This window comes from Phascolarctos cinereus, unplaced genomic scaffold (genome assembly GCF_003287225.1).
Source record: "Phascolarctos cinereus isolate Bilbo 61053 unplaced genomic scaffold, phaCin_HiC Scaffold_726;HRSCAF=1367, whole genome shotgun sequence".
Taxonomy (NCBI): domain Eukaryota; kingdom Metazoa; phylum Chordata; class Mammalia; order Diprotodontia; family Phascolarctidae; genus Phascolarctos; species Phascolarctos cinereus.
The window spans coordinates 113,149,553-113,174,194 of NW_027556098.1; the positions used below are offsets into that span (position 1 = coordinate 113,149,553).

The following is a 24,642-nucleotide window of genomic DNA, read 5'->3' on the forward strand; positions in this document are numbered from 1 at the left end:
CCACTTGACAATTTCTCTTATTCTAGTTGTACTGATTTTGTTCTTGCAAGTCTTAGAACTTTATATTTTGTCTCCTTTGATCCATGCTATTCTATTTGGTAATGAAGCCTCCCTCTAACCATAACTGTAAAAAGGTAACTCTCTCCATTTTTAATTTTTTTGTCTGGGTAACTTTATATTTCAGGCTGCACGTATCCATTTTGTATGTGTTGTGAGACGCCAGTGTAACCCTGTTTTCTCCCAAACTACTTTAGTTTCCCAGAAGTTCTTTTCTTTCCCAAGTAATTTGTGTTCGTTTACTGAACACTAAGCAACTGTGTTCACTTGCTTGAGTCTTGCTTATCTAGACTATATGCCCAGGGTGGGTCTCGATAGGGTAACTAATAAATATCTTGTTCATTTTGCAGTGATGCTGAATAGAATTCCTCTTTCACTGGTTTCCTATTAGTTTTTATTAATATCCTATAAAGATCCTGATGATTTCTTTTGACTTAATTTCTATTTTGCTGCTTTGTTACTTTGTTAGACCAAAGGTCCATAAATCCAAAAATCAGAAAAAATTTCTATAGACTACATGGCACAGTAGCAAGAGCACTGTATTTGTAGTAAAAGAACTTTGATTTAAAAACCTAGCTCTGAGGCTATGTGACTGAGTACAAGTCACTTACCCTCCGACTCTCAGCATCCTGATCTCAAAAAAAGAATTAGGCCAAATGATTTCTGAGATCCCTACCAGCTTTGTCTCTATGATACTGTGCTATACATATTCTTTTTTTTCCCCAAACATATGTGGGCACACTCTGATTAACAAAAGACAAATTCATTTAAAAGCATCGTTGCATTCACAATAGTATTTAGGCATTATGTATTTTCTTAATCAATGTATATAATATTCCAATTACTACAATACTGGAGGTTCATGTGAAAAGATGGGAAAACTACTATACTACACTACATAGGGACATGATCAGATGATCTTCTTAAACAGAAAACACCTGGATTATCTTAATTGTGATATGGTTCATGCAGCCAATTTTTCCAGGAAATTGAGGATTTAGTAAGAAGTACTGTTGTGGGAGAGATGAAACTCTTTGAGAGAAGACATTGTTTTTTGCATTTCTTTGTATTCTTAAGGCTTAACACAATGCCTGCCACACTAACTTGTAGGATGGCAAGGGGAGGAGGAGGAAAGTGGGGCAAAGAATAAAGTAGGGTAGGGTAGAGAGACACTGATCTCAACTGCCTTCAAGGTGGTGACAGTGAAGGGCAAGGTAGGAAAAATTAGTTACAATTGTCCCCAAAAAGCTTCTAAGTAGATCAGCAGTAATTCCATCATACGAAAACAAAGTAACCAGAGTCTCTGGAAAATATGCAACTTGACTTATACAGCAATGAAAACACACAAGGATTTTAGGCTCAAAGATCTAAAGTTGAAAGGTACTTCAGAAGACATCTAGTATAACTCCTCCACTGTATAAATGAGGGAAATGAGACCAAGGGAGATTAAATGACTTGCCCACTGTCACTTAGATGGTAAATGACAGAGATAAGATTTGAAACCTAAGACTTGAGACTCTAGGGCTCTTTATACTATACAACACATAGCCGAGAGAGTATATGGTTTAATAAATGGGAGAAAGTGAACAAGCATGTAAACAGAAAGTTTATGAAAAGAAAGAAAGCAGATAATCAACAAAGCGTCCTGCCTTGATTAGCACATTAGCAAATATTTCACTGGTCCAAGTTTCAATAAACCAATGAACAGTGCATTCACTCTACCCTTCCCATAATGAGTATGGGCCCCCTAGTTCACATCAGAGCTGACAACAGAAAGAACACCACCAACTATAAACCTTGTAGCGAGATGGACAACAATGATAATAACAATAATAACATGTAACAACAACAAGTGCATTAAGTGTCTACTATGTGCCAGACACTGTGCTAAGTACTTTTCCAACAATTATCTCATTTGATCCTCACAATAACCCTAGAAGGTCAGTGCTATTATTAACCTCATTTTTTAGCTGAGGAAACTGAGGCAAAGAGAAGTTAAATAACTTACCAGGGTCATAGAGCTAGTAAGTGTCTGATATCATATTTGAATTCATGTTTTCCTGACTCTAGGCCCAGTATTCTATCCATTGTGCCACCAGTGGTTTCTGAGGACCACCAGGACTTACCATATGCCTTTTCACTGCATCCTAAAGGATTCAAGGCCTTGCCATCTGCCTTTCTGCTAACCTAGGCCTCTCGGCACTGTTACCTGATGCATCCTGAGGATTCCTGGGCCTTGCTACCCACCTTGCTGATGCACCCTTAGGACTTCTGGGACTTTCCTTCAACTGTGCAGTTCAACTCTTTTTATATGTAATCTCCCTCAATTACTGTGTGAACTCTTAAGAGCAGGGACTGCCTGGCTTTTTTTATTTGTAATCCCTAATGCTTAGCACAGTGTTTGGCACATAGCAAGGGCTTAAGAAATGCTTTTCATTCATTCAGTTGCAAATTATAGAACAAAAACTAATACTGACTTGGAGAGGAAAGGAGGAAAACAAATTAGGGGCTACTGCAAACTCCAAACAGAAAGAAATATTAGGAAAAAACTCTTCAAGTAGAGTTCCGCGCCCCACCCCCTACCTTGGAAACAAAAGGTCAATGGAGGCATATGTGTACATACACATAGCACTAGGGTAAAACTGAGGACCTGGGTTCCAAACCTGCCTGTGACACTCACTAGCTGGGTGCTCACTGACAGTGTGAGCCTCAGTTTCCTTATCCATAAAAATGAACACTAATATTCTTTGCTCTTTTTCTAATGGCAAATTCAGTAATATTCTAATATAATATGGTTAGATGTGATTTACATTTCTGAACTAGGGCTTCAAAAACTTTCCTATAATTATTTAAAACTACAGATCTAATTAATCACACAAATAATAAACGTGATTAATATAATAAGAGTGTTTCTGCCATTCCTATTAACCTCTTTCTGGATCAAAATAAGGAATAACTTGTGTACATTTTCAACCATATTATGCCAGGCATAGCATCTGTTAATTAATGTATGGTGTCCAATTCAAAACAATTTTAAAATGGGTTTTTTAAACAATTTATATTCAGAACACTCGAGTATTTAATCCCGCGCAGCAGAAAGAGAATAGTTATATATTACTAGTAGTGGTAATGCTAACATCCTCTACATAAGGCCACAAATGTAAGCCTAAATAACCTACTCAATAACTGGTAATGAAACGGCAATATTCTACTATAATCTACAACCAATATACAAAAAAAAAAATTTTTAAGGAAAAAGGAACAAAAACTTACCTTGCTTAAATCTACCACCTATACCCACTGATTTGAGGCCTATAGGGCGAACAGCCTTTTCACAAGCTAGTGAAATGGAAAATCTCTTTTTGCACTGCCATTCTTTGATGAAGGTCTGAAAAAGAGTTTGGTCACTTGCTACGTCAATGATGGTCAAAATCTCAGTACTACATGGGACTAGAGTTAATTGGGACACATCTTGTGAAAACTTCAGTGAAACATCTGTGTCTTTAGAGGGACTGTAGTTTTTCATATGATTATTTCCATTTTGTGGTTTAAGATCTTGGTCTTCAATATCTGCTACTGAACTGAGTGGGTAACTTTCATCTCTATGTAAAGCCATTTTGATTTTCCCAAGTTTTTCAGATGTTCCAAGGACTCGTGATGGGCCATGCTCGGTAGGTGGCATAGAAATGGGTGAAGGAGGAAAAAATGCATGACTCTCTAGATGATGATCAGAAATAATGCTGCTTTCCTTATAAAGCAAAGGTGATGAAGTTTTACCATGAAAAGCTGGAATCCTAGCATTGTTTTCCAACACTTCAAAGTTGTTTTCTGATTTGCCATTAGGAGAAGGTGGCATTCCCTGTGCTAGCCAAGCAGAGGTTACTTCTTGCTGGTCATTTAAGTCTATGTGCTTTTCCTTTGAAGCAGATGACTCTGTACTCGTTAAACTTGTTTTATCACTTTCCAGTCTATCTAAAAAGCTTTGTATTCCTGGGCTTAAATCAAATGATGCCCCAGACCACATCACTGGATCGTCATTATTTTCTCCAGTAGATTTAATTATTTGGACACTTACATCCTGACCTATCCTATCTACTCTTGATCTATAGTAATTATCATTTATAACTCCTGACTTACTTTGCTCTAATCTATTAAGAGTTACTGCAGGGACATGCTGCTCTTGAATGGGAGACAAATCTGCACCATCCAAAGCTTCCACCATCTGAAGAGAATCTATTTCTGAGAACATAATTCATCACTGAAACAGGCAAACCGTTGCTGCACATCCTGTTTCACATCAACTGGTAATAGATTCAAAACTGCTTTGTCCATTGACCCATGCAGTTGCTGACACGAATGTCATTGGAATGATTGGAAGTAATTTCAGAAGGAGGCACACTCTTTTGTGGGTCTGGCTGTTGCTCCCTTACTTCATCTTTTTCTAAATCTTCGTTAAAACTATCAAAGAGCAAACTATCACTCATATTCAAACTTGTTTCAAAAATGGGTGGGCAATTTGCCTCTCTGCCAGCTGAAGCTCTCTTTTGAAATCCTGGGGAAATGCTGATTCCACTGAATCTTGTGTTTGATAACCCTGAAGAAAACTATTTAATTGGGAGTCAGTGATAGAATTTTCATTCCCTTTAAAAGAAAAGTAATTTTCTCGCAGTTTCATTGGAGGGCTTTCTAGAGTCAGGAGTTTCTCAGTATCTACAATCTTAAGACTTGAGTGATCCATTTTTCTCATTCCTACGGTTGATCCTTGATTGACATAAATACTATTTTCATTTTGTGAAATGCTAACAGAGCCTTGTCTTCTTGAGCTCTTCTGGGTCAACATTGTTGCTAGGTTTATGTCCTTTGCTCCTTCTTGTTTTGCAGTTTCAGCTGCCATCTGTTGTATTATTTTCTCCGTCTCAGTATCCAGGTGGAAACTATCATCAAAGTCCCTAAGGCCTAAGCCTAAGTCAGAAGACTGATTATTTTTAGTTTCACTTGCAACATAAGCACCTGCTTTTTTTTTCACTCCAGAGGCCTTTGGATCATTTTCATCCAAGTCTCCTTTATCCACAGCTCCACCTTGTAATGATATTCCATTGGCCACCTTGGGTCTGCTTATGTTGTTTTCTGGTGGCTGAAAATGTCTGGGGTTATTTTCATCAGCAGTAGACTCTCCACCTTCCCATTTGCTAACAGCAACATTTTTATCTGTGTTTGTAAAACTGGAACCTGTTTCCCTGTGTGGTTCTCTGCCTAACAACACTTCCTCTTTGACACAGACTTTTGTATATGCAACCGGTCTCTTTTCAGGGCAATTTATAATTGGATTGGCATTGATGTGCTCCCTATAAACTCTCTGATTTTTCATATGATTATTATCCATCAAAACAGTCGTTATTTCTATGTTTGGCTTGGCTTCCCCCACTACATTATTCCCAGCAATCCTGGGGCTTGGCCAGAATTATCTTCTGTTTGAGATTCTCTGATGAAATCTTCTAAAATAGAGTCTTTGGTTATTTTGTTCCTTGAACAACTTTCCTCTGTTCGTGGAAGGTGTGGTGTTTTGTGTTTGAAATATTTGACGTTACTGCCCAAAGAGTCATTTTGAGCAGAAGACCCTGGATTTTGAAATTCTGTACTCTTTTCATCTGAAGTGAGTAAATCTTTAACAGTACCAAAGCTGAACATAGTAATATTTGGTGAACCAATTCTGTGTGTCCTAGAGTCTTTGACATTGCATCTAACTTCAGATTGGTTTTCATGCTTGCTTTGATTCTGATACTGAGGTGTTTTGAACAGTTTTTTGGAACAGAAATTTAAAGTTGATCTTTTCCTTTTTTCATCAGAGAATGTTTTAGGAATTTTCTCAATGCCTGTCTTTCTTTTATTCGCAGTAGTGACAATCTTATCTTTACTTGTATCCAAAAATGGGAATCTTTTTGCTCTAGGAATAAACTCATCACTTTTCATTTCAACATGTAACTGATGTTCTTGATTTCCATCTTGTAGGGTGTAATTTGAAGTGTCCGCAGGCATTTTGTCCGTATAAGAATTTTGTACGGTATTGGGTGTATTCTTAGTAAGAGACTCACCAAAAGGAATTCTGGTTTCTCTTTTTAATACTTTGGGTCTTTTAAATAAGCTTTTGGCATGATGCCTAGATTTTAGGTCCTCCACTTCTGATTCACTGCTGCTTGATGAACAGGTTTCAGAGTTTAAAAAAGAGTCTGGATTCCACTGCACTCCCATTTCTGCTAACTCCTGCTGCAAAATCATTTTGGCTTCCTTCACAATAAGAACTGCTGCTTCCCTTTCAGTTAAACCCTTTCTCCCAGCTATCCAGATAGTTTGAATATTCCGACGTTCCTCCGCTGCTTCCTCTTCTTCATCTACTGCCTTGCGGACACTGAGGAAGAAATGAAGAATAAAGAAACTTTCTTGAAGGGCCAATAATATATTTAACCAAGATAACATACACACTGTTTAACATATCTTTTTATCTTTAAATGAAATCAGAAAAAAAATTTATATAGTGTATTCTGGCATATACAACTTTAAAAAAATATTCCAAATACATTTAGCATTTATAAACAGTAAGAAAGTTTTCTCACAAGAAAGCAAAGCCAGCAGGTGATTAATTTTGGGGGGAGGGCTATAACTAATGAACACTATCTACCCACTAAACATGACACAGTTTTTAACTGTACTGCTACAAAGAGTACCCACATCAGTCACAGATCCTGGAAGTCAAAGGAATGCTCTTTATCAACAAAGCATTTGTTTTTCATGCTAATGAATGGTAGTATGAATAATAATAGCGTTACCTAAGCATGTGCGTTTCAGAAAAAGATTAAAAAACAAGAAAAATAGGAGCTCTCTGGAAACAACCGATATGACAGGCACAAGACCCTTGGGAATGGCAGCACCCTCCAGACCACCAGTCCTGCTTCCAGCCCAGTTCTCATAGCCATCATCCTGGGAAGATGCAGCCCGACAACTGCTGTGGCAGACGCTACAGCCACAGCTACTGAAGACCCAGGACAGAAAGTTCTGCCACTGAAGTCCTTGGCACTTACAAAGGCAGTGTCATCTGCTTTATTGTTGTTCCCTAAGGACCATGGGATCTTTCTACACAACTTAAACTTAAACCTTCCTTAAACCTTAAATGACATGCATCATCTTCTTCATTAGAATGGGAGCTCCTTGAGAAGAGGGACCATTTTACTTTTATCTTTGTATTGCCAGAACTCAGCACAGTATGCTGCACACGGTAGTGCTTAATAAATGCTACATTCACTCTTTTGTTCAAGAATCTAGGTATAGCTGGTATATAAATATAATGTTCATGCATTTGATGTCTGTGTTCTTTTCAACTCCTCATTTGCAAAGAGGGTAACAATGATTTTGAAGAAAAGACAATGACAATCTATTAAACATCTCAACTAGTGCCCAAGACAGAGCCCTGGGGAACACCAGTGATTACTAGTCATGATATGTATCAAGAACCAAACCAAGAAATCCCTCCCCTGCTTTCTGGTTCTTTCCTTACTGCCAATAAACATTCTCATGCCTTCCTATCCTTAAGAAACCCTCAGTTGATGCCCTACCCCTGCTAGTTATTATACTATAATCTCTCCTCCCTTTTGTAACTAAGTTCCTTGGGAAAGCTGTCTGCAGTTGATGCCTCCACCTTATTTCCTCTCACTCTCTTTTTAACTCTTTGTAGTTAACTGAAATTGTTTTCTCTAAAATTACCAAAGATCTCTTAATTGCCAAATCTATATGGCTTTATCCAAAGCTTCATCTTTCTTGACTTCTCTGCAGCCTCTGACACTGTTGAGCACCCCTTTCTTCTTGATATTCTCCTCTCCCTAGGTTTTCATTACACTATTTTCTCCTGGTTCTCCTCCTACATATCTGACCACTCCTTCTCAGGCTCATTCCCTAGATTTTTATCCAGATCTCACTTGCTAATAACCATAGGTGTCCTCCAAGTACTTGTTAACACAGTTCTCTATCCTTACCATCTTCCTTCCTAACTAAATACCTATGTGTACTTCAATATTTAACATGAAAAAGAAAAATTGGATTCTTAGCACCCTCTAACTAATGCCCAATGATCAATCTGAACTGTGTGTGTTTATAAGGATGCAAACCTGCGAAAAAAGTATATTTTTCACATGTACTGTCAGCAATTCTCAAACTGAGAAAGAAAAGCTGCCTTAATTTCATCACTCTTCTGCCCAAGATCAATTCCTTGGCATTGTTCTTATGTAAAGAAAAGCCTATAATCTAGTTTATGACCCTCTCTGTAATTACGCAATTTTAAAATTATATGTGAGCTTGTATTTCTGGATGCCAGAAATTGCCAGCATGAGCAGCTTGGCATATTTTTCATGGCTTCAATATGCTATAAGACTCCCTATAATACACTATAATGCTTATATATGTATCTGCATTCATTGTTTAAAAATTAATTGAGAGTTCTTTTCAGGGTTTATCACTGCTTAGGGAATAGTCTGAGTTGAAGATTTTTCTCACCTTCTGAATGGTAAAGAATTTTTCAGAACAGCTTCCACCTCAGCAATACTTCCTCGGGCAAGATCAGCCACTGTTAAAAAGCCAGCAGTATAAAGAGCTCTGGCCCTCTGTGCATTCAGTAAAGACACCCGAACTAAGTCACACAGCTCCCTCTGGACACCGAATGTAAGACGTTTCTGAAATTGAGAAAGCAGTTGTTCCATGTTGTGCCAGCCAAGACGATTAGAAAACACGGTTATCATCCCTGGAATATTTATAACAACAAAGATTTAAATTAAAATCTTTTACAGACTTAATTTTATACTTCTATAGATAATGTTGTCCACAACCCGCCAGAACATTAGCTATTACATATCTAGATAAACAACACTACAAATTTTACATAGGGAAACCAGCAAAGATGATAGAGTATAAGGAAGCAGTATAGTCCAGCTCTTTCCCATGATTATTCCAATAAAGGTTAAGGAAGGGCACTAGACTGAAAAGTGAACAGAAAATCCATGGAAGAAAAAACAATGGGTCATTTGCCCAGCTCAGTTTGGCAGGAGATAGCTAAAGGTCTGTTGCGAGGATCTAGCCAGGAATATACAAAGTCATCCAGCATAGGAACATGGGGAGAGGTCCAAGGGGCAAAATACCAGAGCAAAGAACAGCAACAAAAGCCAGCAAAGTAAGCTCTTAACAGTGAAAAAAATGCGCTAAACCTCTAATAATCAGTCAACTGCCACCCACACACATCAGATTGGCAAAGATGACCAAAAAAAAGAAAAGTGACAAAAGCTGGAAGGGCTGAAGGAAAAACAGGCATATTAATGTACTATTTATTGACAGAGTTGTGAACTGGTACCACCACTCCGAAAAGTAATTTGGAACATACCCAGAATATCACTAAACAATAGCCTTGTCCTAGTAATATTACTGCTAGGCCTATACCCCGAAAGATTTTAAAAAAGGAAAAAGACCCATATGTACAAAATTACTTATAGCAACTCTTTGTAAGGCCAAAGAACTGAAAACTAAGGAAGTATTTATCACATGGAGAATGGCTAAACAAATTATGGTATATAAGTGTAACGGTACATAAATGCACCATAAGAAATGATGTAAGGGACTGTCACAGAGAAACCTGGGAAGGCTTATGTGAACCAAAGCACAGTGAAGTGAGCAGAACTAGGAGAAAAATCTATACAATAACAAACTGTAAAAACAAATAACTTTAAAAGACTTCAGAGCTGATCAATGCAATGATAAACCAAAATTCCTGACAATTAAAGATGAAGCATAACTTCCATCTCGTAAGACAGATGTGATGGATTCAAGAAACAGAATGAAACATATATTTTTGGACATGGCCAATTTGGGAATTTATTTTGCTTGACTAAGCATGTTTGTTAACAGTGTTCTGAGACAGCTAGGTAGTACAGTGGATAGAGCACCAGCCTTTAAATCAGAAGGACCTGAGTTCAAATCTGTCCTCAGACACTTGACACTTCTGAGCTGTGTGATGCTGGGCAAGTCACTTAACCTTGATTGCCTCAAAAAGAAAAGCGTTCTACTTTTCTTCTATTCAAGGAGGGGAGGAGGGGGAACAAGTGAAAATAAATAGTTGTTAGTTTTTTAAAAGTAAAAGTTAAAATAACAACTTAAGCAAAGGGATAGGGATTGGACCTGTAATCTCATTCATCTAGGAAATTCCCCAGTGAAGAATGCAGGTTGCCACCTTTTCTGCAAATTATAGTCTTAGAGAGTTTCCTAGTGAACTCAGAGTTGTTAAGTGACTTGCCAAGGGTCATAAATCCATTTGGGGTTAAGGCAAAGGTATTAGAGAACTCATGTTTTCCTGGCCCCAAGGCCAGTTCACCATACACTAAAGCCACACTCCCTCTCACAAAATAAGCTTACCTGTAAAATTTAGAAGTAGACAATATTTTGAGTTTTTGTATTTGGTATTATTTTAACATAGCAATAATTTCAGAAAGTACCACAACTGTAGCAATGAATGAAGGACACATAAAAGAATTACATTAAACTCAACATATATTTATTAAGGACCTATTATATACAAGAAAGTACCTCAGATGCTAGGCTTACAAAAATGGAGCTTCTCTACCCTGAAAATGCTTACAATATAAGACAGTTAGATCTTCAGTCACTCCTCCTAACCTTAGGTGTCCCCCTGGGCTCTGTCCTGGGACATCTCTTCTATACTACTTCACTTTGTGATCTCATCAGCTCCAACGGATTCAATTATCATCTCTATGCAGATGATTCTCAAATCAACTTATCTAGCCCTAATCTCTCTTTTAACCTGCAGACTCTCACCTCCAACTGCCTACATGACATCTAGAATTGAATGTCCTATGGACATCTTAAATACCAAATGTCCAAAACCGAAGGCATTTTCAATGGCTTTGCTCACCTCTGTATCTGGAGTTTCTCTCCCTTTTCATCTCCTCCTCCTGGCTTGCTTCAAGTAGCAGATGAAATCTCACCTTCTACAAGGAGTTTTTCCTGATCTCCCCCCACCCTTTAATATCAGGGCCTTCTCTCTGTTGATTATCTCCAATTTATTTTGTATATGAATTGCATGTACATAGTTGTTTGAATCTTGTCTCCCTCATTAGACTGTGAACTCCTTGAGAACAGAGACTGTATCTTTCTTTACACCCCCAGCATTCAGCACAGTGCCTGCCACAAAATAAGCACTCAATAATTACATATTGACAAACTAATTCTAAAATAGAGCTCAGCAACTTCTGAAACTTGTGGTACATTCTTGAAGAAGAAAATCTGGCATTATTCTAACACTGACGTAATTTCAGGGACCTCATTTTTATGTTTCCTGAGAAACACAGAATCATATTAGGATGGAGAAGAGCTGTTTAGGTTAACTATTCCTCAAGGGAATAACATTTTTAAAGGATACTGTTTCCTATCTCACATGGAATTAAGCTATACAGGTTATATATTCAACACCACTTTCAAGTATCGCTCAGTACTTGCAATAAGTGCCCTTTCTATCCCTTCTAGAAAACTTGATCCTATAATAATCATTCTGCTCCTTTAGCACCTTCAATATTTCCTTCTCCACTAATCTCTTCTTTCCTTCTTCAAAAACTTAACTCTATTACCCACTCTAGTTATGCACAATTCCATCTTTTCTTCCAGTCTTTCATTTTAAAAAAAGCCTACATATGTAAAAATACACATCTTTCAATGCACAATAGGGTATTCTTTCTCTCCCTAGAGAAGCAACAGAAAGAATCTAAAAATGTTAAGTCCATGGGGAACAAAACAGAATGGGATTCTTAATGGGACTTCCAGGTCCCAGAATTCTGTTGGTAATAAATGCCCTTTTCCTCTTCATGCCTCAAGCAATTCTGTGTTAGAATTTATCCAACGCACTTATCACACATCACTGTGTACTCTCTGTGGAAGTATACTGGTCCTCCACTAAACTATAAATTCTGTAAACTTTATATTAAACTCAGAACAGGGGTATGTACAGACCAGTTGCTAAATAAACATCTGAAGGTAACTGAAGCTGCCTGAGGGAAAAGCTGCCCCTCCTCCAACAGCTAACCTCTCTAAATAAAAGAATCAGTCAGTGCAAAGAAACTTTAGGCCCACAGGAACCAATTCCTTGAAAGAAGAAACTCTTTGAAAAAAAAAAAACAAAACAGATTTAGGGTATATTTTCAAAATTAACAACAAAAAGATCCTAACAAAAAAAAATCAGCCCTGATACCTAAATCAGGGAATAATAAAATAAAGAACTACAGACCAACATTATTAATGAATGGCAATTCAAATTTTTGAAATAAAATCCTGTCAAACTTACTACAGCACTTCATCTAAGAAATCATTCATAATGACCAAGTTGCATTTATGTCAGGAATGAAAGTATGGATAATTCAATACCAGGAAAACAATCAACATAATTGATTATACTAAAGACATCAAAAACCACATGGTGATATCAACAGATGCAGAAGATACTCTTTATAAGAAAACAATACTCAAATGTAGCAATAAAATGACCTAGAAATAATAACTATTTGTATAGAACTTGATGTTGAAATATTTATATAAAATTGTTCATATATATTTATTTTTAATTATATATTCATTCTACTTATATAGAACTTCAAGGTTTGCAAAACCCTCTCCATTTCTCTAACTCACCTGCATAAGTTGCAGCTGATTGTTGTAAAGACTGAATCTGTCCACGATTACAACCATATTTCTGAATAATATCCTTCAAGGGAACTTCACTGATTAAATCTAATAGTACAAGGCTAGTGAAAAATCTGTAAAGAGAAACACTATATGAAAATGTGGAAAAAATATTCATGTGTGATATATACATTTGTATATCAATTTATGTTTGCAAAGTGCTTTATTTTATCACAATAGCATGAAATTATTTATTGATTCATTTGATCCCTGCTTTATGGGACATATAATATATATAAGGGCCAAAGATGCTCAGATATCCGATTCTTCCAGTATTAAAATCCAAGCTATTTACAAATGCTGTAAAGAACTGTAAATAATGAATTTAAGTTAATCTCTCAAATCTGGGACTAATACTAAACAGAAGAATGGCTAAAGAGAAAGAAAATAATGCTTACAAAATGCTTTATTTAAACTGTCTAATCATTGAAACTAAATCTGTATAAAAAAAGATTTCCAACTTTAAACTATTAATTATAGAAATATTACAAAGGAATATATCATTTTAAAAATTTCAAATCAATAAAAGAATCTAGACAGTTCTCAGAATTTGTTATAAGAAAGCTATATTTGCACTTGGATTAAAAATTCTATGTCAAAACCAAGTAAGATTTTTATCATCTGTACAAAAAAAGTAAAGAATGGCACAAATAACCCACAATAGCATGCAGCCTAAGCTCATACTTATAGTTAAATTTGGAATTAATTTTTGGAGTTACATTTTAATATGGAATACATGATGTTTAAGGAATATGAAACCAAACTCAATCACATTTATCAAGGTCGGAAAAGCTAAAATGTCCAGCTTCCCAAGACTAAGCCTTTGAGTAATTTCCCTCTTCTTGTAAAAAAAAAAAAAGCCGTCCCTTCCAGATCTTGCTGAAATGCATAAGTCAAATTCAAGAGAAATTTATTTGTAACAACAAGGAAGTTCAGAAAGCAGAAATTCAAAATGAGATTTGCTACAAAGAAACCAAAATGCTATCTATCCTTGGATAATAAGAGACTTATGATGATAAAAATACCACTACCTTTTATGGATGGCCATTTGTCGGTGCTGTTTCTCAGTTTTGGCTATGATTCTTCCTTTTACAGAACGGGCCAAGAAACCTTCTTCAATTCCCACTAGTTCTGCCACCCTCTTCAGGGAGATGGGCAATTTCTCCCATAGACAGAAAAAGCGGTACCAATCAATAGCTGTCCAATCTTCATACAAAGGAGTAACCTATGGTCGGGGGGGGGGGGGGGAAGAGACAGGGATGGAAAATTACAATTACGTAGAAAGTAACAAAACTATGTCATTAACAAAGGAGTAGAACCATATTGGTCAACTTCATGTTAAACTAAGTTTCGCAAAACTACATTTCTAAACATTTCATATCTCACTTATCCAGAACATGAACCAAAAACCTATATGTAAGCAAAAATGCTTCTAAACTGCCAAAATTCATGCCACTAAGTCCAAAAAACCCCACTTTGCTCAAAGCATCCCTCAAGCTCTTCCTCAGAACCACTGTGCATTATCTGAAGAAGCAGAATATAATAGAAATATTTGGAGTCAGGGACTTAGATTCAGACCACAGCTTTACTTGTGTGGCTGTGGGGAAATCCCTTCAACTCTTTGGGCTCCAGTAACTTTATCTGTACGATTAGGGGGAGGGGGGAGAGAGGGAGCAGAATACCTATTGTTGAAGGTCCCTCCCAATTTTAAATTAATGGTACAATAAATGATGTTCCTGAGACATCTCAAACTTAACATGTCCAAAACAGATGTCATTATCTGTCCCTCCCAAATCCAGGCCTCTTCCAGCCATCTCTAGTTCTGGTAAAGACATCACCATTGCTAGGTCACATGAGCAACAAGATGGTGGACTACACATTTTTTCCAATCCTCACAACCTCCCCAAAACAGAAACTACATGCCAAAGACAAAGCAACTTTAACAGTTTCCAAGGTCTAAGACAATGATCCAAAAGAAGGCTGAAAAACAAAAAACAAAAATAAAAACAAGAAAAAACAAGCCCCAGAAACTGATACTCATTGACCCTTAGCTCACTCAGCACCTCTCCCCCACCTCCCATTCTGCCAGCAGTAAGGCTACACTTGCAGACTCGAGGACAAGTCACAGGCTTACATCAAAACCCACCACTACAACGTGGTTCGCCCTTCCTCTTTCCAGTGTCATGAACAACCTGGCTTCAGGTTGTAGAAGCTTCTTCAGGCCTTTGTGGCCAGCTTGTCCATATCACTTCAGAAGCAAAAGCCTGCTGGTGGCTATAATCTGGAAGTACCAATGCTGCAAAGCTCTGAACTCCTGGTAGCTCTGAACTGCCAATACCTGGAAAAGCAGGCTCTGAACTGCTGGTGCCAGAAGGCTCTGAACTTCCAATGTGAGGTCAAAGAGCTAAGTAACAGAGAGAGTGGGACAGGTCACCAGGACACGACACTATGCATGCATGTAGGGAACTGTGAACATGGCATCCAGGTAGGGCCAGTTTTGACCACCCAAAAGTCAGCTGGGGCAAAGATGTATGCTGGTGAACCACAAATTGCAAAGTCTGGGAAAAGGCTGACACACTTTGAAATCTAACCTCCAAAGAAATGACAAACAGAGGAAGGGAGACAGACCTGAGTGATAAGGAAAATAAGAGGGGAAGGGGTAGGGAGAGAAAGTACCAAAAATTCTAGAATGAAGTAAGTTCAAATACCTTGAACATAAACAGATAAATCAACAGAAAACAAAACAAAACAAAACAAGACCAGTAACAACAGAAGGATTATAGCATAGGTACAGTCAGGTCAACAAAACTGTGACTGCTACAATTCATTCCATAACTTCCAGTCTCTGTAAAACACCCATGCTGACAAAATGCATAAGTAAATGTGTTCTGTTTAGGAGTCTTGTAACTGCAAGTGCCAGCCTTCATCTGTGAATGTAAATGAAATGTTATTGCTTCCTAGCAAATGAATGCATATATAGGCGAGTGAGGCAAGCTACAAGCATTTGTGAAGTACTTACCAGGCACTGTGGTAAAAGTTGGAAATACATATATAAGCAAAAAGAAAAGTCAGTGCCTGACCCAATGAGCTTACATTCTAATGGAGCAAAACAAGGTATAAAAGGGAGTTAAAAAACTGGAGACATCCTATTTTGATAAATCGATGCTTTTTCTCTCCAACACTAGAATCTTAGTGTAGTTCCCTCAACTGTCACCTCTGTCTAGTCTGTAATTCATATGGAGAAATTTAGAAATTCTTCCAAGCAAAGACTCCATTGTCCTCCTGTGAGGAACAAGCCTGGGAAAAAAACAGTCATGAATGGAAAGACTAAAACAGAGGATACTTTGTCCACAAAAGAAAGAAAGAAAGAAAAAAAGACAAAGAACCAAAGTATAAGAATGTTCCTAATGACATCATTGGATCATGTGATTAAACTGTGACGTTAGGCCCTGAAGAGACCTCTTCATAACATAAGCACCTGGAATACCAGAGGAAAAGACATGACCTCTTGGCTTCAACTTTCTCTCCTAATGGAGGAGCTTTTCAAATGGAATATATGCTATGAAAGCACAATTATCAGAATCAGATGGAAAGATAGTGTCATTTTTGGCATAGAAAAGTTTCTAAACTTTATGAAGTTTCTAACAAATGCTTTTTTAACATTGATCAACATGTAGGACTGGCAGTAGTAGGTTTGCTAGCAAACAAAGCGAAAGAAGCCTCCATCTTCAGACCTAACTATGGCTATGGTATTCTACCAAAACACTTCACAGAGTAACCCTATGTGTAAATGCTCACACACTCAGCTGTCAGACATTCTAGTTGCACGTTCATGTTAGGATCTTATCATGTGAATGAAGGAACATAACTCTAGGTAACTGAGCAATTGCATGTTTCAGATAACGCAAAATGTACCATTTTGCCATATGTACCACACAATGGAATGTGTGACACTGGCAAAACTAAGGAAGCAGAAAAAAATGTCAGAAACTCCAGATTAAAAAAAAAAACACACGTGATGCTGTTTTAAAAAGAGCAAAAATAACAGAGATTCTACATGACAAAGTTAAGGACAAAGCTTTTGAACTGGAGTTCAGTTGGTTCAAAAAGTAACCAAAGAGAAATATGCAAAGGAGTCTTTAAACGCAGATGATGAATCTGATGATAACGATATGTAACAATGAGCGCTATAATTTTTTTAATGTTTTATATGAAAAATGTAGAGAGAGTGTCCTAGGTTAGCCCAGTGACAAATTACCAATTTATTTTAAAAAACTCTTATCCACTAAAAAAGGCAATTACTCACTGTCTCACTCCCCATAGCTACAGATCTAAACCCTCTTTTATTCTCAAGCTTCCCACAAGACCTTTTTCTCCTCTTCCCCCATCTTCCTCAATAGAGGCTATTGCCTCATATTTTGCTCAAAAAATAGAGAGCATTTGCCAAGATTTCCCTCTTCTCCCATGCTTCACACCTAAACACCCCTTAACATCATCCCCAATTTCCCTCTCTTTTACTCCAGTGTCTGATGGAGAAGTGGCTCTTTTCCATGTCCTTGATCCCATTCTGTCTCATTTCCAGAAATTCACCCCCAAACTGTCTTTAATCTCTTCTTCTGGTTCCTTCTCTGCTACTTACAAGTATGCCTAGTTCTCCCCCATTCTTTAAAAGAAATCTTCATTCCCCAATTGATAAATGGTCAAAGGATATGAACAGCCAGTTCTCAGAGGAAGAAATTAAGCTATCTATAGTCATATGAAAAAATGTTCTAAATCACTACTGATTAGAGAAATGCAAATCAAAATGACACCTATCAGACTGGCTAACATGACAAAACAGGACAATGATAAATGTTGGAGAAGATGTGGGAAAATTGGAACATTAATACATTGTTGATGGAGTTGTAAAATGATCCAAATATTCTGGAGAGCAATTTGGGGCTATGCCCAAAGGGCTATAAAATTGTGCATATCCTTTGTCCCCACAATACCACTTCTAGGTCTGTATCCCAAAGAGATCATAAAAATAGGAAAAGGACCCACATGTACAAAAATATTTATAGCAGCTCTTTTGTGGTGGCAAAGAATTGGAAACTGAGGGGATGCCCATCAATTGGGGAATGGCTGAACAAGTTGTGGTATACGAATGTAATGGAATACTATTGTGCTATAAGAAATGATAAGCAGGCCAACTTCAGAAAAACCTGGAAAGACTTATATGAACTGATGCTAAGTGAAGTGAGCAGAACCAGGAGAACACTGTACACAGTAACAGCCATACTGTGTGATGACTGATTAACAGACTTAGCTCTTCTCAGCACTGCAAGGATCTAAGACAACTCCAAAAGACTCACAATGGAAAAAGCTATCCACATCCAGAGAAAGAACTGTGGAATCTGAATGCACATGGAAGCATACTATTTGTTCTCCTTTTCTTTCATTGTTTTATTCTGATTCTTCTTTCTCCTGGTTCCTCCCAATTAGTCCTAATTGTTCTTTACATCATGATTGATGTGAAAATATGCTTAATATGAATGCATAAGTAGAGTCTGTATTAGATTGCACACCATCTGGGGAGGGGAGGGGGAGAAGTGGAAGGGGGAGAAAATTTAAAACTCAAATTCTTATGGAAGTGAATGCTGAAAACTAAAAATAAATTTTTTAAATAAAAATTTTTAAAAATCTTCACTTAACCATATACTTAATCCTTAAATTACTACTCTACATCTGTCCACTCACACTTAAACTCTTAGATAAAAAAATACCTACACTCATTAGCTCCCTTCCTCCTCTCACTTTAACCCCTTGCAATGCATGCAGATAACTATAAATCCAGCTTTAGGCTCTTTCCTGAGCTCTAGTGCTGTAGCACCAACTGTGAGGTAAGCATTTCCAACTAGATGTCCCACAGACATCTCAACCTCAACAGATCTAGAACAAAATTCACTTTCTTCTCTCAACCACTAAGTTACTCCTCTCCTCCAAAAATCTCTTTTACTTACAGCACTACCATCTTTCCCAGTCATTAAGATTCAAAACCTAGTAGCTATCTTTGACTCTTCCCTATTACTCCAAATTATTCTGTTAATTGCTAAATTTTGTTTATTCTTTGACATCTCTTGCTTCCATACATAGTTAGTATTCTATTTCAGGCCTTCTTATTTCTCACTTGGACTACTTCAACAGCATAACTGATTTCCCTGTATTCAGTCTCTCTCCTTTCCCAATCCATCTTCCACACAACTACCAAATTGACATTCCTAAGGCATGGACCTAAGCATTTTACTTTCCTGCTCAGAAAGATATAGTGGCCTCATATTTTTCTCTGGTATCAAATACAAACTCCTCGTTGGCATTTAAAGTCCTTCACAATCTGTCCCCGGAGTACCTTTTCCAGGCTATCACACATTATACTCTCTCTGGTTCACTGCCAATATATTCCAGACAAACTGATCTACTTACTGACTCAGCAACAAATGCCTCTCCTGCCCCAGTCTTTGCACAGGCTGTTGAATGCATTCACTCCTCTCAGAAACCTTGACTTCCTTCAAAACTCAGCTCAAGTCTACCTCCTAGGTGAAGTCTTTCTTAATATCCCAGTTGTTAATGCTTTCCTTTACCCTAAAATTATTTTTATTTATATATGTGCATGTTGTTTCACCCTAATAGAATGTAAGCTCCTTGTGGATTGCTGTTTCATTTCTGTCTTATATGTCCAGGTCCTAGAATTGTGCTTGGCACAAAGTAGACATTTAATAAATGCTTGTGGAATGCATTAATGCTTTTTGTTTAAGAAGGCAGGAAATGTATGAGCTCTTGAAAATTTCCACTTAAAGTTAAAATAAAAAGTTTTGGTATGCTTTAATCAATTCCCCCCAAAAAACAGCAATTTGGGGCAGCTAGGTGGCACAGTGGATAGAGCACTGGCCCTGGAGTCAGGAGGATCTGAGTTCAAATCCAGCTTCAGACACATAACACTCACTAGCTGTGTGACTCTGGGCAAGTCACCTAATCCCAAATGCCTCACATTAAAAAAAATGGCAATTCATAAAGATTAATTCTAAGAGTCCCAGGTAACTAAAGTCTTACTTGTAGTTATTAAATATGAAAAATACAATTTTAGTCTAATGTCAATAAATAATAGGTACTTGTATTCATGTCTTTGTCTTTTAAATACAGAGTTTGTAATATTCTCACTTGTAATAGAGAGTAGAGTGTGAAAGGAAAACACAATTTAACCACAAAGAAAGTGTCACTGCTAAGACTGTGGCACTCAAGAGCCCAAATGCAGAGAGGCAAAACGGGAAAAATTAGCATTGGTAGACATTTAGAGAAATGGAACATTAACTACTGGAGAAAGGGAATTTCAAGAAGACTGAGGGGGAAAAAAATCATTCAAAGCCTGACTCAAAATAAATAAATTCTAATACCTTCTGGACTATTTAACTATAAATTCCAGAAGACATTTGAACAAGTAATTGCTAAGAGTGTTTATGGGCTTAAAACAAAATTAAGCTGAGCTATTTTGGATTAAGTGCCCTGGCATGCACTCATATGAGGTCTTACATGATGCCTTATAACTGTTCTTTCTTCCCAAATAACCAGCATTGGTCTGTGAGAAACAGATAAAAAGGATATAATTTCAGCTGTTTCTAAAACAGTTTAAAGAATGAGTAACATATGTTGTTTGTCCTTTTTTTTCTAAGAGAACCAATGACATCACGTGGTGATACAAATGAATTGGATTTAAGTGAGGCAGAGTTGCACAAAGTCATTGACCTCATTCTCTTACCGAATCATCGAAGTCCAAGAGCAAGACAAAAGTTAAGATGATTGGGGATGGCTCAGGATGCAATGGATGACCTTGGTGTCTCTGGTGTCTGAACAAGATCTAAGAGCTCCACAGTGCCTGCTTCAGCCGCCTTCATATCCATTGGAACAAATTGTTCTTATCCTATTCCACCAGTGTAAATCTTCACATGCTTGGGGTAGACATCCCTCTAACTCACCTCTGGCTTTAAGGCTTGTCAGTTACCCTCAACCTGGTTTAGCAAGTCTGCCCAGACAGTTTACAAGGTGTGACCACTGCACATGCTACAGTGTCTTGGAGACACAGGTCAGAGTTGAGTGTCAGGTGGACACCAAAGGTGGAGGAGCAAACTCTTACACCAGATGTGCTAAACCTCCTGAACACCTCATACACTCAACATACAATAAAAAATTATTGGAGAACTACAAAGATACAGCAGATTAGGAATCACCATTAGACATTAAGGCAAATGAAAAGTTTTATTATGTATACCTTAATTTCATTTCCAAAACTAGAATTTCGTTATGTATAACATTTCAACCTCATCTAGATTTCAAATTGAGTCTAGGTTTTGGGAACTATCAAAAACTCTGGCTTTTGTAAGCTCTGACACAAGTCAGTGATTGTCAACCTCTGGAATATTTCTATATATACAATTATTATTAGATTTTAATCACAGTATATTTGTCTGAATCATATTTACAATAGTGTCTTTGCTTAAAGTTTTCTGAATTTACTTCCAATTAATTTAAATAATTATACTTATCATACCTTCATAATGCAATGGAAACACACTCAAAGTAGTTCCAAGGACTATTTAAAATAGTCAAATTTCAGTTACTTTCAGCTAAGGTTTTACCAGATAAAGAAGCGATCATGCTTGCATTACTATCTCTGATTTTCTCTCACTCAGCATATAGCATGAAGTATAACTATAACTATAAAGAAGTATGGTTTGAGGGTCTCCCTCAAAAACTATACAGTCAGTTGTTGGAAAAGGCCTTTTAAAATAAAACATGTAGTTACCTCTACTGCTCACAATCCTTGAAAAAGGAATGAGGAAGAGAAAAAGGAGATCAAAAAGGTTTCTAGTTCTTGCAGAACTGGGTCTTCAAAGTGTGGTACTGTTGTTTTTTGTGTTGTGAATTCCCAGAATGTTAGAAATGTTTATATTCTGGTGGAGGTACAAACAGATATTTCAAATCCAAATATAAATAATTTCAATTTATTGGGGATGAAGGAATGAACTATATGGGGATATAGTAATGACAAGAATAATTCCAACAATGAGAGATACTCAAGAGATGATTGTGATATAATACTATACACATAAATTTATAAAGATGCGGCATCTCATTTCAATGAGCTTGTATCTAAACTTAGTTTTAAAAAAATACCACTAGAGTATTCAAAGGAGGCACTCTATATTACATAATTCATAGGAAAGAACCATTCACCATGTACTGTACAAGAGTGAGAGGGTATGTGTATAAAAATAAATCTTTGGTAGATTTACAAACACTGGCATTTTGAAGTATTCCAAGTATTTACAACTTCTGCAATTACAATGGTATTTGACTACAATGCTTACATAAAACATTTGTATTCGTGATCTGTTATGGTGGTTTTTGATAAACTGTACTATTTATCTTTATGGATGGTGTTACCCACATTGACTATGTTCTCTAACAGATGAGAAGTAAATGGTGACTAATAAAAGAGTCATTCTTGAATCAAAGGTCTTCGCACAGTTGCACTATTATCTTATTAAAACAAAGATGTAAATCAACACCAAATTAGAATAGAAAAATTAGAATAAAATAAAAATGGCACATAATTGATGCAACTCTAACCCCACCCACTTAATAAATTATTGATGATGAAAAACAGAAAATGATTAAAAGAAACAAAATCAACATAACCAAGGACCTGAGTTCAAATTCGACCTCAGACACTTGACGCTTACTAGCTGCGTGACCCTGGGCAAGTCACTTAACCCCAATTGCCTCATCAAAAACAACAACAACAAAAATTCAACATAACCAATGCCATTTCCTAAAGACTGATCTAAATCAATCATTTCAAAAGAGAATCAAAGAGAGCTGAGGAATCACAGTTTGGACTATAAACTTATCTGTAAAATCTTAGACAATGGCAGAAACCTTACTGATGCTGTCTTACAAAACAGCAGGAAATGGCAGAAGTAAAAAAAGTTCAGAGCAGCTTAGCAAAAGATCCAGATCCTGAAAATGTTCATGGATAAAAGTCAATGAAGACAATAGACAAGAAATGGAAAGAAAATCTGTCAGTTTCTGTAACAAATTTTTTTGTATCAATGACAATGAAGCTACTATATTTAGACTCTAACATCACAAATGCCTAGTCTTGCAAGTAGAAGCAGAAAGAACTTACAGAAAACAAAGAAAGAAAGAGAAACTAGATCAGACCAAGTACACAGAGAGGTCAGGCTGGAAGTGACACAGTTCTGAGGATATTAAAACATCAATTTTCAAGCTCTCTAAAAGAAAATATACCAAAGACTCCAAAAAAAAAAAAAATCATAGGCCATAAAATATTACCCAAAAAAAGTAATCATGAAAATATCAATAATAGTGGCTATTTACTCATCTCCATAAAATCTTTATGAGAATAACCTATACACATGCTGAGATACCTTTGATAAAAATATGAGAAGGGAACTGTACAAAGAAAAAATCCTATTTTAGACTACAACTTTATAGTTTCAAAATTGACTGAAAGGTGCAAAGACTATAAAGATCCCACTATAATTATGATTTATTGACTATAAAAAAGGATTGACTCTGCTCAGACAAATATTCCTTAAAAAGGCTCTCCTTCAACAAAATATATTAAAAACATTATAAGAATTGTTTTAAAATTGTATGATATTCCTTGAAAGATCTTGAGAGAAGTTAATTTTATTTACTATTATATTAATAACTAAATATTCATTGTGATCCACCCTTTTTCTTCATTTTCTGTAAAGGCCCAACTCCTGTTAAGGTCAGTCAGTCTCTGAAGGGCATAGATGATTGATGAAATTGCTCCTAGCCCTCAAGGAACATGCTTCTCATGTTCATCACCCAACTAGGAGACCTAATTTCTGTTTAGAACATAAATAGAATCCAGTCCAGGCAAGCCCTTACCCTGAGGGAAGGAACCTCTATCCTTGATCTCCTTCATTAGAGTTTAGAGTGACCCAGCTCTTGAAGGAGAAAACCCGATGGAGAGTACAGATGGAGATGGCTTCCCCCTGCCCAGATGCCTTGAGGCTGCTCAGTCTCAAGATCAAGTCAAATTCTCGGCAGGAGAAACTGAAGACTTTTAGCCCACCACCTCATTGAATGTCCACCAATGAGGGCTGATTTTCACTTTTCAGGAGATTCCCTTTTCAGAAGGGATTTACGGTGTTCTCCCTTGGTATCTCTGGTTACCAGAGATCTTACTGATTGCTGACTAGCCTAATTAATAAATTTGTTATTAATTACCCAAAACACTCTCTCTCTAGGGGTTTTCATTCATTTCAACCTAAAAGTGATAACCTTGTTCAGTGATCCTTTATTATTATCAAGTAAAGCCAATAGCAGGGAGATGTGTGCTTGCCAGAAGTGTCTGTCATCATCACAACAGTCTATGGATGACGAGGCCCTACAAACACCCCTGTGTGTGGAAGGCATCAAACTGAATGTATCCTGACCAGGAACAAATACAAAGTCTCTTAAATGAGACCCATAATCACTCAAATTTGTTCAGTCTCACTATTCATACAGGAAAGACGAAGTCAATGAAAAATACCTACTGTCCAGTTGTTCAGACCATGATATACATTTGTGAGAGATACATCTATCTTGTATGTTCATCAGTACAGTACTCACATCTCAAATACTGAAGATGGAAAATGTACTGGGCCCAAATTTGAAAAGGAAAATGACATGATAAAAGTATTGATATACTGTTTTAAGGTTTGCAAGTTGCTT

General features: G+C 36.9%; 1 protein-coding gene across 1 annotated transcript in view; it reads right to left on the bottom strand.

Annotated features, from left to right (window-relative positions):
• POLQ (DNA polymerase theta) overlaps positions 1-24,642 on the bottom strand; it is a 120,448-nt gene that overhangs the window by 51,165 nt on the left and 44,641 nt on the right. Inside the window, 8 exon segments of the mRNA XM_078146725.1 lie at positions 3,331-4,308; positions 4,311-4,412; positions 4,415-4,612; positions 4,615-5,490; positions 5,493-6,463; positions 8,599-8,842; positions 12,784-12,908; positions 13,866-14,059. Coding sequence (XP_078002851.1) covers positions 3,331-4,308; positions 4,311-4,412; positions 4,415-4,612; positions 4,615-5,490; positions 5,493-6,463; positions 8,599-8,842; positions 12,784-12,908; positions 13,866-14,059 — 3,688 coding nt within the window.